At 39.7% G+C, this 14,299-nt stretch overlaps 1 protein-coding gene across 1 annotated transcript; it reads right to left on the bottom strand.

Moving 5' to 3' along the window:
- Positions 1-4,330: 4,330 nt before the first annotated feature.
- On the bottom strand, positions 4,331-13,341 carry LOC115796655 (butyrophilin-like protein 2). The gene is made up of 11 exons (XM_030753016.1): positions 13,311-13,341; positions 9,221-9,314; positions 8,520-8,861; positions 7,467-7,760; positions 7,245-7,373; positions 7,065-7,138; positions 5,692-5,742; positions 5,464-5,535; positions 5,239-5,388; positions 4,928-5,035; positions 4,331-4,838 (listed from the first exon to the last, which is right to left on the bottom strand). The coding sequence occupies exons 2-11, from the start codon at positions 9,306-9,308 to the stop codon at positions 4,701-4,703; spliced, it is 1,446 nt and encodes a 481-aa protein (XP_030608876.1). The 5' UTR covers positions 9,309-9,314; positions 13,311-13,341; the 3' UTR covers positions 4,331-4,700.
- Between the last annotated feature and the right edge of the window lie 958 nt (positions 13,342-14,299).

Below are 14,299 nucleotides of genomic sequence, written 5' to 3'. Positions count from 1 at the left end.
CTAGTGTGCACTTGAGCCTACAGTGATATTGGTAGGCTATTTACATGTTGATATATGCAGCAGAAATATTGCTAGGTGGATCATTTATTAAGTCTCAGCACAGAGTTTCACTTTCAGCTCTGCTGTGTTAGTAGACAATAGGCTATAGCACATGCACTGAACCAAAAGGCTATCTTACTTTGAACTTAAGGTAAACAACTCGCATTTAGGCAATAGTTCTACCAGTCAGCAGCTCTCTCTCTCTCCCTCCCTCCCTCCCTCACGAACCAACAAACCAACGTAAGGCGGGGTCAGAGGGGGGAGCTCGCCCTTGAATACTTGAACAAAGATCTCACCTTGTCTTTGTTCATCTCTGAACTCAGGCTCATCTTCAGAAGAGCCGCCAGGACTGGCCACTACTGCTCCAGCTGCTGCGGCTGCGCCAGCGCCACTGTTTGTTTCTGAAACTGGTTAATGTTGACAACTAACGTTAGCCGGCTCATAATTGTCTTTATACTTACAGCCGCAAGCAGCCTGGTTGGCAACTAGCTAAGCTAACGACTTCACGTGAGCATTCAAACATCAGCAGCAGCTGTCTGGAGTGGACTACGTTAACTTTAATTGGACTTTGCATAACAAGCAAACTCGTTTCACCTTTGGGAAAGAAAGCCGTCAACAGCTGCCTCCCCTCATTCTGCCTTCTTTCTTTTTCCTTCCTTTCTTTCTTCTTTTGATAACCCGATTTCTGCTTTTTGGGCAGCATAATGTCTAGCCTCCCAGATCATTCAATCTGGGCTCACTGACATTACACCACTGTTGCCAACTCCTCACCAAGGAAGATAGTTATTGGCTGTCCTAAAAGTCGCTAGAAGTCGCTATATGATGTCATCACATCACAGAGAGGAATAACATTTTTAGAGAGACAAAAAGTGAAGAAAAACACAATATATATGTTTAGAACTACTAGGGCTGGGCGATATGGACCAAAATAATATCTCAATATTTTTTACCTGAATGGTGATATACAAAATATATCTTGATATTTTTTCTTCACATAGGTATAAACAAAAAGGCACTTCTGAGTCAAAGCTACATGTCCCAAATGTCACACAGACACTTTTATTAACATTCAGCTGTAGCTGTAGATGTACATGAGAAATTGCTCAAAAATAAACCACTGGCATTTAAATAATAATGCTCCCTTAATTAAACGAATGCTTTTTTTTTCCTCCACAACAAAAGACTCAGAGCCGTGCTATTAAAATGTAAACAGAAAAGATCCAGAGCAAAAATAGCAAAAGGCTGACTGATTCTTTAAAAAGCCAGTCTGCAGTGAAGTAGACTTAACCAAAGTGCTTCCTCCTGTGTAAGATAACAAACATGTAAACAAACTGAATGAACAAACTTCCGGCCTCAGTCAGCAGGATTTGTGACAGGGCCCCACCCGCTCAGTGCGGCGTCGTATCTGCCGCCTGCATCAGGTGACACAAACAGACCCACTTCCGCTATTTAGGTCATGTGACTTATGGTACATACCAACAGCCAGGTACTCTTGGGGTATATACACAAAACCCGGTGACAGCGGAGGATTTAGGTTAATAAAAAGCTCTCCAAAAGTCGCCGACATCACCAGGGAAACTCGCTAAATTTGTCGCTAGTCGCTTTTTGGAAAAAAACTCGCTGGGGGGGGGGGGGTCTGAAAATCCGCTAAATCTAGCAATAAAGTCACCAAGTTGGCAACAGTGCATTACACTTGTCGCCGGTTGCTGTCGGGCGGACTAAACCATTTTGCGCCTCCAAGAGGGGGGCCCCAGAATGTCCAATATGTTGAGAGGACTGTGACTAAAGTTCATTCCCTCAGCTGATGTTATCGATATATTTTAAATATAAATTAATAAGTAATTAATTGGAGGGCCCAATTCATTCGAAATAAAAACACAAAAAAAAAAAAATAAATCAGGATTTTCATGGGCCCCTCTCCCTACTCGGGCGCCGGGTAGTCAGGTCCTCTTTCTCCCCCACTACCACGCCCATACTTCTGTGCAGCAGTCTGTGAGCTCTGTCAGTACTGACTGCACACTTTATTTACTTATGGAAAATTATTAAAACCCTCAGCTAATACTTTATTATCTGGCATTCAGAAAGTACTAAAGTATGCATGTATTGTCAGCAAAGTTTCAAAAAATTCAGCTTTATTAGTACTTTAAGCATTTCCAAATGCCATAATAAAGCATTTTATTATTGTAAATTCCATTAAAACACAAAATCTATCATTGGATTGGAGCAGAATTGGAGTGGCGTTACAACAACGACTAAATATGAATTAAAAATATGAGCCTTATTTGTCCATTTGTTGGCCTAATCTGTAATTATGTTCCAAATGTGAAATGTTTGCAAACCCACCACCTCTGTCATGCTGATCCTCCTGCTGCTGTGCCTCCAAAAGGAGGTGCAGAGGTCAGCAGGAGTCCTGATGCAGTTTTCCATAAGATCACAGATTGTACCTTCATGTCATGTAAAACACAGCAGGTCATATGGAAGAACCACTCACATGTCCGCATATTAAAAGGTTAAAGTCCTGAAGAAGTTTGAAGATTCACTTAAGCAGCATTGTCCAAATCAAACACTGTACTACAGACAGTGACACAGTCTGAGTTTGACTAACTGTGAGGTGTTTAATGGTGAACATTAAAATAGTTTAAAACTATGCCGAGGCCCCGGGGAGTAGACTGCCTTCACCATCAGCTCCTTGGGGGGAACTGCAGAAGGTTCTCTAGATGCTCCTGAGTCTGTTACAAAGACAATACAGATCTGTGAGACAGATCCTCTGCACTCCAATTTTATATACCTCGTATTTGACCTCAATGCAGGAATACATGGAGCTGAGCTTTTTGAATAATATTGGGGCCTCACTCAGAACCACTTTGGCAGGAACAGTTCAAACTTCAGACACATAAATGAAGTTTTGTACTTGAAAAGATCATTTTACAATCATATTCAGGATCACGGTACCATCAGCCACCCCACCAGCTGATTGATTGTTTTTGCCCAGACCTGATCCTGGAGCACCTTAAATCAGCTTGAAAATGGTGGAGTGGTGATATCTAATCTCATTTTCTATTGCCACCCATGACACAGACTACAAAAAAATCAAGTTTGATCAATACAAATTAAATAACAAATATCACTGATCAGATCAAATAACAGAAATGGTTCCAACACGCACAAAAAGCAGTGAATGAGCAGAGCTGGCAAAAGTACTGACATTCTGTACTTTAGTGTTAAAAAGTACTCTGGTAAAAGTTGAAGCACTGGTTCAACTTCTTTACTTAAGTAAAAGTAAAAAAGTACAGGCTCTGAAATGTACTCAAAGTAAGAAAGTAAAAGTATCTCTTTGCAGGACGTTTCTATCAGCTATTTTTGTGTAATGCTAACTGAACCTCATCATACATTATTGTAATAATATTAAATGAGAAAACAAACATTATTCCAATCTAATTTTTAATTCTAATGAATGCACTCAGCTTGAATCTGTTATGTAGGACACAAACTGTGAAAGGGAATTTAAACACAGCTCTATTCTGTGTCCTCCATAGTAGAGGGTGACTGTGCCTCCACCTAAACACCAACATGAGGATACTCAGGGTTACAGAAGGTGGAGGAACCCTAAGATTAGCTGTAGTGGCTCTGCATTTAGAAACGTTGCCTTTAAAATTACCTGCTACATGTTGCTCTCTTTATGCTCCTTCTCTGTAGTGCTAGTTAAATGCTGAATTACCGCGAGCACAACTTACAAACATCGGTGCTCCGGCCCGCTGTAACCCCTGAATATAGAGCTATAATGATACAGTAATTATATGGGTTTGCCTCTTTAATGTCTTTGTACGCGATAACTCTGGTGATGGAGGACACGCCAGTGTGATTTTCTCTTCTATGTTATTATTCTTCTGTTTAGGCTCAGATCGTTTGATGGAGCACTGACCGGAAATAAAAACGTGTTAAACCTAAAGTAACAATTCTGTTTTGAAAATGTAAGAAGTTGAAAGTACAAATACTTGTGTGAAAATATAGGGAGTAAAAGTAAAAAGTAGGAAAATAAATACTATGATACCTGAAAAATGTACTTAAGTACAGTAACAAAGTATTTTTACTTCGTTACTTCCACCTCTGACAATGGGGAACAGAAAAAAGGAACCAAAGCAGCTCGTTAGAAGGAAAGAAAGAAAATCTATTACTGAAGCCACACAGGACCTGCTGTATAATACAATCCAACCACATTTGGCCTTGTATTGTGTTCAGTTGGATACAAAAACATCATTGTCAATTCAACATTTGTTTATGCTGATTATTATAGAGTGTCAAATTCTACATATTGTTAAAGGCAACTCTCATTAATTTGGCCCACAAATTTGTTTGGCATATAAATAAAACTGAATTGAATTAAAATAATTTTCACTAAGAATCCAGCTGGGCTCTTTTTGGAGCTCTTGTGAGGTTTTCACTCAGGCAGCTTCAGCTTCAACAGACTCAGTGAAGCCTCATCTTCATCCATGTCCAAGCAAAACTACTTTTGTGTTGCACCTCAAAGAATAAGGAATCATTTTTAAAGATCACATTTTATATCTACAAATTTTTAGTAACATACAAAATTTAATGATGCTTAAATGAGACAAAAGTAATTCTGGTGAATTCACAAGTGTGTCTTTGTTTTTAATGAAGCATCACTTCAGTCTGTGCTGCTCTCCAGTGTTGCTGATGAGGTCGATCTTCAGGCTGTCATCCAGGCTCCAGTTCTCCAGGTCCATCCAGATCAGGTCATCACAGTCAGTATTTGGGTTTCTGGTAGCTGGTATCCGTAACTGTAGATGGAGCCAATAAAAAGGTCACAGATGTCCAAGTGAAAAGAAATAAGAGACTGAAAGAAAATTCTAGTAACACAGAGACTCACAGTGAGTGTCCGCCCAGCTCTCAGTGTATAGTCTCCTTTAAATTTGTGTGTTATGGGTTGTTGTTTGCTGTTCTGTAGTTTCAACTCCCAACCTCCCAAAAATTGATCCTGGAAGAGAGAATGAGGAGAATGAAACAAACAAAAACAATCAATAATATCAACAAAGTTCAGTGTGTGTTGAATCCAAAGTGTTTATGAACGAAGGCGTGTGATTTATGACTCTGTTCTATCTTTTTGTTTTGGAAATTATTTTTTGTACATCTAAAAATCATATTGTTTGTGCTACAGTATCAGCATGTAAGCAGCATTACCTCTCTGGAAATGTTTTTGAGACAGAGATAGCAGCCATTTCTATCGACCTCTTCCAGAATGATGTCACCTCTCACCGGGCTCTGATTGGCTGAGCTGCTCTGATTCTGCTCCTGGAAACATCTCAGAGATTCATCAGACTGAGACTCTGACTGAGAGAGAGAGAGAGACTGTGTGTGAGAGGGTGTGTGTCTGTCTGTGTTTTTTTTGTGTCTGTGTGTATTTACCTGTTGTACTTTTGTTGTATTCAGTTCTTCAGTGTCCTTCAGCTTCTTGTCAGCTTCCTGGTTTTTCTCCAGCTAACAGACACACAGTGAAACTGATGTCAGTGAAAACTACTCTCACTGAAACATTGTGTTTTTAACAAATGCATTTTTTTGATTTTTTTTGTGTTGAACTGATCAGACAATGTAGAATATAAACATGAAATCATTTATAATCTGGTGTCACCCTGCCTCTGAGCCTGTGGCAGCTGTATTCAGATCCAGCAACTTCTCCCCGAGACCCTGAAAAAGATAAAGCAGAAGACAATACATGGATGGATGGATGGATGGATGGATGGATAATCTGGTGTCAGTGTTTTTGTGAGCTTTATTAAATTTTCAGTCCACTTTGTGACAAACACAATTGTCAGACTTTAGTAGTTTTCATATAAGAAAATAATAAAACACAAATACTACAGTTTATTTCTCAGTCAAAGTACTGTGAACTTTTTTCTGTAATTTCTTTTTAATAATATTAATATGAAATTAAACTCTTATTTCAAAGGTTGACATTGCTATAAAGGAGTGGAACTAGAGTTAATACCAATGAAGGCTTATGCTTTTGTTCTTTGGCATCAAGCAAATGTTGCAGCTGCTGCTTCTCATCTTTGAGTTTTTCTACTTCAGCCATTCCACCTCATTCTGGGCAGTTTGTGGACATTTTGTTGTTTTCAGTAAAACCTTCACTGTTTAGTAACTTTGAGTTTGAGGTACAGGAACATGAGGAGCATCCAACTGAAACTGTAAAATTCATTTTCCAACTCATCAATTTAAAAAAAAAAAAGAGAAGTGTACGGCCTGTACACAGCAGGCTGTGCAGAGATGCTCCTGAGACAATCCAGCACATAACAGCAGGGTGCAAGATGCTATCAGCCAGGGCATACATGGAACGCCATAACCAAGTGGCCGGCGTAGTATACAGGAAGTCCAGAGGTCAAAGGTTTACGCTTGTGGCATTAAACAAAGCTGCTGCAATGTGCTGTTTATATTAGAGAGCAAGGAGCAGACTGCTCATTTCATTCAACACTTTCTGGAGGCACAGAAACAAGAAACAAACAGGTTTATAATCTCTGCTATGGAGAAATTCAACTGTTAACAAGGCTGCAGGGACAGTGTTGTTGTTTCTAACAGTCCTGTTGGCAGGTTTGATCCTTTAAACACAAATAAGATCATCTAAATAAATACTGCTGTGTGTGTCCTGTTGTTCAAGGATTAACATGATCAACACATTCTCTTATTTTACTTCTGCTATCTGGAGGAAATGGACCTGCAGGGGAAGGTACTGAACCTGCCTTTTTAAGTTTATAAACAAAAAGTCGATTAAATAACTGACAGCATTTTTTTTCATGTAATGATAAGCAGAAGAAGATGGATGGATGGATGGATGGATGGATGGATGGATGGATGGATGGATGGATGGATAAAATGTGTTTGAATACTACAGAGCTAAGGTGGTCACAGGGATGTTTAGCATTCTGTTAGTGACCATCTTGTTATTTATGTTGATATTTATGTTTATCTCCTGGTGCTTCCATCTGAGTCTCTGTTTTTCCTCTTGTCATTACCTTCATGAGCCTCTCTTCCTCTCTGTTTTCTTCAGTGGAAGCATCTTCACAGTCCTCGAGGGTTCTTTTGGTTTCTTTTTGAAAATAAAATGCAGAAACATGAGTTAAAATTTTAAACCTCTCACAATTCAAACATTGATGCTTTGCGTTTTAGTAAAGCATAATTGATCAGTGACTTACTAATCATGTTTCGTCTCTTCATGTATACAAGAAGAGCAGATGCTAAAATTAACAGGATGATGCAAAGAGCCAAACAAACAGCCAAACCGGTGACTGAGGAAGAACTACACTGGACCTCAAAGAAATCCTCTGAAATCATAAACAAAAATATTATTTCAAGAAAATTGGACTACAGATACTCAAAAAGTGATAATTTCATAAATTCTAAAGTATAATGTGTACCTGGAACATGTATGTGTGTCTCTCTGCTCTGGTTGATGATCTTCTGTTGGACTCTGCAGGTGATGTTGTTGCTGTGTCTCTTCTCCACAGTCACTCTGCTGCTGACAGTATAGAGGTCATCAGGACCTCTGAGGGTCTCTGTAGGTCCAGCAGAGAGGAGGTTTCCCTCACTGTCCAACCACAGCAGCTCAGGCTCAAAATACCAGCCTGCAGACTCACACTGTAACACCACTCCAGGTCTGTTACTGTCAATCCCTGATAGACTGATGACAGGAGAGGTGGCGACATCTGGCACTGAGAAAAACAAAGAGTTTGATCATATATTTTGGTCAGTAATTCATAATCAGTAAATTATTAATATTACAAAAATTGGAAGTTGTGTGTTTTCTGTCATGAAGTTTATGAATAAAGGTTTCTAGGATTAAATATTTCTGCATATAGTGTACACAGCATGATGCAGTCATATAAAAAAAGAAAGAAAAAGGCAAAAGAAAACAAAGGGAAGTATTCATCTTCTTGTATTACATGTGTGATATATATAAAGACAATGAAATAATTTTACATATTGCGTATCACGTAGATACTATAGCCAAATAGGAATCAGTAGAATTTTAACAGTTATCAAACCTCCCCTTTTTCCAAAACAAAACAAACAAAAACAGCATTTATAAATATTTTCAGCTTGGGTTTTTCTCATCTTGACCAAAGGAAAACACTCACTAGGAACTCCATATTTCCTAAATTCATTTCTCATATCCATACAATTGGTTGCATCAATATTGTTTGTATTGAGAGTTGCTGGTTTGAGTCCCCATCTGAGCACATGCTGTCATTGTGTGAATGTGGTTGTGTTTTTGGTGGTGGTTGGAGGGGCCGTAGGCGCAAATTGGCAGCCCCGCCTCTGTCAGACTGCCCCAGGGCAGCTGTGGCTACATTAGCAGCTTACCACCACCAAGTATGATTGAGGTGTGAATGAATAGTGCATGAAATTGTAAAGCGTCTTTGAGTGTCTAGAAAAGTGCTATATAAAACTAAGGCATTATTATAACTTACCAACCACAAGCTTAACCAAAGCGTTTTTATCCATTGAAGGAACCTCGCATTGATATGTTCCTTCATCAGAGAGTTTTACTCTGGAGAGTTTCAGTGAAATGTTTCCATTCTTCAGCTCATTGATGAACAGTGATGTTCTTCCTCTGTATGAAGGATTTCTTGTGTTCACGAGATCCTGACCAGAACGCCACACATGTACAAATCTGGGCGTCAAGTCAGACCTGGTCCACTCCAAGATCTCAGCTGTCACATCCTTTCCAGGCTCCACGTGACACGGGAGAATGATGTCATTATCAACTAATGCAACTATTGGTTGATGTGGACCAACCACCTGAGACTCCCCTGTAGAAAAGAGAAAAAAGTATATCTATTCATTTTGTCATTTCTGCAGGAGGGACGTTTGTATCAAACTTAACGATGAAAAAGAAAAAAGATATCTTGTGCTTAAAATAGAACATAATTATTTTTCCTTTTTTTTTTTGGACCCACAGGTGTTTTAGTTAAATTAAAAACAGATGCTTCACTAAAGAATTAAATACACATATGCAGGCAGTCAATAAATCATATCTCCAAATTACAAATTACCATTTGGACCAGTTTGTACAAATTTGTACCTTTTTGGAATAAGTATCATTTTTATACAGTCACACTACACACAAAGTGATATTAGTACACTACAAAAAATGTAAAATCCAACATACCTCTGTTTAAGTCTATTAGAAGATGGAGAACTAAAATACTGTAAACTCTGATTGGAGAAACAGAGGATCCGTATATCTGGGGAAGCATCCTCCTCTGAAAATGCAGCAGGAATATTATACAGTGATTCTCAAAGTGTGGGCAACATGAGGTTATTGGATAGCATACATTACATAATAAATACATTTCAGTCTTTTTTTTCTCTTCTAAATACTGGATGTGACAGCACCTCTAACGTACATACATGACCTCTGTGATGAACCTCACAGGAGGTGGTAAAATTCCAACAGGTTTCATTGTGAACAGGTGAGTGAATGGGATGATACAGGAATGCACTGATTGTGTCAACAGGAAAGTGTGAGTGTGTGTGCACATGTGAGCATGCATTTGTGTATGTTAAAAATGTGTAGTAAGAGAGACAGAAGGGGGAGGGGGCAGTGTTGCATTTGGACAAATGAGTATGAAAGGAGGGCTATTAGGAAGATTTATTCCTCTGGTCTTCCTCTGAGTGAGGAAAGAACAAGATCTGAAGAAGGAATTTCAGCGAGCAGCACCAGAGGATTAACCACTGACCAACCACTGTGGACTTGGGAATGTAATGGGATTTTTTTTTTTGAAGGGGGAGGGGGGGGTCTATTGATTTCAACACCAGTACCAAAAATTAATAGTAGTATAGCATAGCATAGTTACATGATTTGATCATGTGATTCATATTATTCAACTGATTATTTGATTGGCCTTTGCTTTGCCTTGCTAAATTGCTAAAATAATATATCATACATGTAAAAGATGAAACTGTGGACATTCCCTTCTTAAGCTCTCTGTCTGACAGTAAAGGAAATGTTGTGGATAAGTATTACATCTCTTCAGTGGTTCTCACAGGTTACTCTGACCCTGCTTTAACCTATTGTTGATAACAGGTGAGGCTGTTCAATCACACTTGACCTGCATGGCTGCTCAGGCAGCGTTTTATCACCACCATCTTAAACAGTTTCTGCATTGCCGGTTGAGGAATATTCCTTGGAATCAGAAACCAGTCCAGACTTCCTGTACAGGAGTAACTGATCAATCCACAATACAAAGTACTCAAGTGATTTAAAGTGTCAGACCAGAAGATGTTTTGATCTTCTGCGTTGTTAAACAATTTGGAATTAAAATTTCGGGAACACCGCAGATTTTAAGATTCTCAAGTGGGTCATAACATTTGTAAGTTTGGGAATAACTGGTGTGTGAAACCAGGCAAATAGAGTGGGGTCAACTAACTACGCTGCATGTAAATGTAAATAAAGACTGGCATAATGAGCTAATTATAACTTTGCTAAAAATAAAGACCACAGATTCATGTGAGGGAGTGAAAGTGTGAACACACCATCTACTGACCACTCATTAACTTACATGACTGACCTCTCTCACTTATCTTTATCCCAGCTTGCATTTACTTCAGGAGGAGAAAAAACCAACCACAAAGAGGGTTAAAACCTGGCCTTTCTGGGTGCCCGGGTGGCTTAGTGGTGAAGCTGGCGACCACATACATATGCCACATTGCATATGTATGTGGGCGGCGCGGGTTTGAGTCCTGGTCTGTCACCAATTTGCCCGTGAGTCTTCCCCCGCATCTTTCCCCCATTTCCTGTCTTCCTCCACTGATAATAAAAGGCGCTGTGGCCAAAAATACAAAAAAAAAAAAGAAAAGAAAAAAAAAGCACCAACTCTTCCAGTTACTCCCAAAGAGTCGACTGTCTTATATGAACACTGTACATGCATGGACTGTGTCACGCTAAGTATACCTGGGTTTCTGTGAACCAGAAGCCGTGGGTAACGTGAAGGTCGCTCACTCCTGAGAGCCCACAATTATGCCTTCAGGTCAGGAGACAAAACTCTGTGTAGCCCAGCCAGAGCTGACCTGAGGGCAGGTACTGAGGCTACAAAAACACCTATAAAGACAGAGTGGAGCAACATCTCCCTAAGCTATGCAACGTATGGCAGGGATTAAAACTGAAAACTAAGTACAACACTCCTGTAACTGCAAGCCCCCCCCCCCCAAAAAAAAACAAAACAAAAAAAACAAAAAAACAAGCACACGCACGCACGCACACACAAACACACACATTACATTCACTCACCCACTCCAGGCTCCAGAGTGGAACATTTCTGAAACGCTCCGGTCTCCATTTCCGTGTAGACACACAAAAATCTTTTTGGGAAATGGGGAACTCGCACGTGTGCACTATGTTTGTGACCTGGCAATAGGAACTGCAGCGTTTTCAGCGTCTTGTGTTTCCATGTAAACAGAGATTGTTTCTGAAATGTTTCCATGTGAACGAGTTACTTTTCAAAAAAGAAAATGTCAAAATGACACAGTTTCCACTGGAAATGCTCTCGTGTAAACGGGTCCTAAGAGCTTCAACTTTTCCATGACCCACAGTGCAGTCCTGTGCTGTATCAAGGCAGCTATTTAAATCTCCATCCCATAAAACTCACAAAACAACAATTTAAGTGACTAAAGGTCCACTGAATGAACAAAAATGATTGCAAATGCTTTGAGAGGCTTGTGTAACAACCTTTTCGCTGCCTCCTAACCTTCTCAATTTGCATACAGAACAAAAAGAACCACTGATGATGCCTCGATGACTGACTATCTCCACAGACCTCCATACTGCTTGAAGCCATTTAGACTTTACAGGGACCTCAGTCAGAATGCTCTTCATAGCTTCACTACAATCATCTCTGGCATCCTTATTAAGAAGATGGCAGCCTGGACTTCCTTCTGCCACCTGTGCCTGGATAAAATACTTCCTTTCAAAAGGTCCACAGACTGTGAAAATTGGTAACATCATCTCCTCCACCTTCATGCTCAGTACTGGTGCTCCACAGAGATGAGTGCTGAGCCTTCTCCTATTTTCCATCTACACTCAGTACTGTTCCCAATCCATCCCACCAACTCAGCCTTGAAGTTTGTTGATGACACCACTTTGGTGGGCCTTATAAGTCAAGTCAAGTTTATTTATATAGCACATTTAACACAATAACAGTTGACCAAAGTGGTGTACATAACTTTAGAATCTAGAATCAATTTAGGACCAAATTATTGTTGTCAAAAATATAACGAGCGTTTCAGAACACCATTCCAAAGACAGAGACAAGCAAGAGATAAGTGCTCCGTGGCTTTGCTGTAATTGCGGCCACTGGCGTTTAAGAAGAGGGAAACAAAGCGAACACAATAGGATAGATAAGGAGATAAAATCATCTTATATTTTGTCCCATAATCGGGGCACAGTATGAGGATGAAAAACCTCTGCATATAACTGAAGAAGAGGAGATGGCCTACAGGGACGAGGTACAGCAGCTGGCAGAGAGGACAATTTACAATTTGTCGATCAACTCAAAGAAAACTAAGGACTTATAGACTTCAGGAGGAATAAAATTGCCTCCACCCCCACTCCGCTTTCAAGGTGACTGTTTGGAGAAGGCTTCCTCCTTCAAATTTTTGGTGACTTACGTCACCAAGAATCTCTCCTGACAAGTACACATAGTTACAGTGCTGAGGAAGGCCCAACAGCAACTGAGAGTAGTCAGGAGGAACCAACTGAAAAAAATCATTGTCCACCATCTTCCCTAATTCAATAATATCACAAGAAGTTACAGGAGCTTAAAAAAATCAAGACTAACAGAATGAAATGAAGCTTTTTTCCAATTATTATTCCTCTGCAATATCCAAACTTGAGTTCAATAGTCTGAAAGACCTTTACTATATCTGGTTATTCCACTCCCACTGTTAAAGTTGTCATTGAATAGGATTTATCATCTATTTATCCTCATCACAGGTGAGGATGACTCAGAGTACAGACAGTGGACTCAGGACTTTGTGGGCTGGTGCAGCGGAACCACCTCCTGCTCAACGCTGCTAAAACCAAGGAGCTGGTGGTGGATTTCCGCACGCGCAGACCCACCAAACTGACAGTGGTGAACATCCAGGGAGTGGACATGGAGATAGTGGACTCTTATAAGTACCTGGGTGTTCACCTGAACAATAAACTGGACTGGACTCATAACACTGATGCGCTCTACAGGAAGGGTCAGAGCAGACTCTACCTGCTGAGAAGGCTGAGGTCTTTTGGAGTGCAGGGGGTGCTCCTGAAGACCTTCTATGACACTGTAGTAGCATCAGCCATCTTCTATGCAGCACTATGTTGGAGCAGCAGCTTGTCTACAGCTGAGAGGAAGAGGATAGACAAGCTCATCAGGAAAGCCAGCTCTGTCCTCGAATATCCTCTCGACTCAGTGCAGGTGGTGGGAGACAGAAGGACTCTGACCAAAATAACATCACTGATGGACAAAGTCTCCCATCCCATGCATGAAGCTGTTGCTGAGCTGGAGAGCTCCTTCAGTGACAGACTGCTGCATCCTAAATGCACAAAGGAGCGCTACCGCAGATCCTTCCTCCCAGCAGCTGTAAGACTTTATAACCATCACTGCTCCCAACAAAACCACAATAACCTACACAATGTAGGATAATATATAATATACTGTAAATAGTCCGGCCTGTTAAGGTTCAACACACAGGCACATCATGTACATTGTATATACTATTATTATTATTATTAAGGTCAATCTTGTTTGTTCTTTATATATATATATATATATATTCTTCTTCATAATAATGTAAATTATTATATTTACACTTATAATAACTGTGGGTGCTGTTGCATCCAAATTTCTCCTCTGTGGGACAATAAAGGCTTTTTCTTCTTCTTCTTCTTCTTATTTATTGATTTATTTATAGGATAATTTACATTATTCTAATGGGATGAATGTTCATGTTTCTTTGTATTCATCAAGTACAGCAGGGAAACCAGTTTGAGTTCCCAACAACAATAAAGCCTTTCTTATCTACTCACATCGTTTTACTCAGATTCCAAAGAGTAAAACAAAACCTGTGGAACTATGTGGTGAACAAACCAGTCAAAAATAATATCAGTTACTTGTTTCACATTAAAAATGTTAATAAAAACATATCTTTATTCACTAGCTAAAAAATACATATCAAGTGTAACAATATAAATGACAGAATGCCTAAATGA

This window comes from Archocentrus centrarchus, chromosome 18 (assembly GCF_007364275.1).
Source record: "Archocentrus centrarchus isolate MPI-CPG fArcCen1 chromosome 18, fArcCen1, whole genome shotgun sequence".
Taxonomy (NCBI): Eukaryota; Metazoa; Chordata; class Actinopteri; order Cichliformes; family Cichlidae; genus Archocentrus; species Archocentrus centrarchus.
This window is presented reverse-complemented; position numbering and strand designations above follow the sequence as displayed.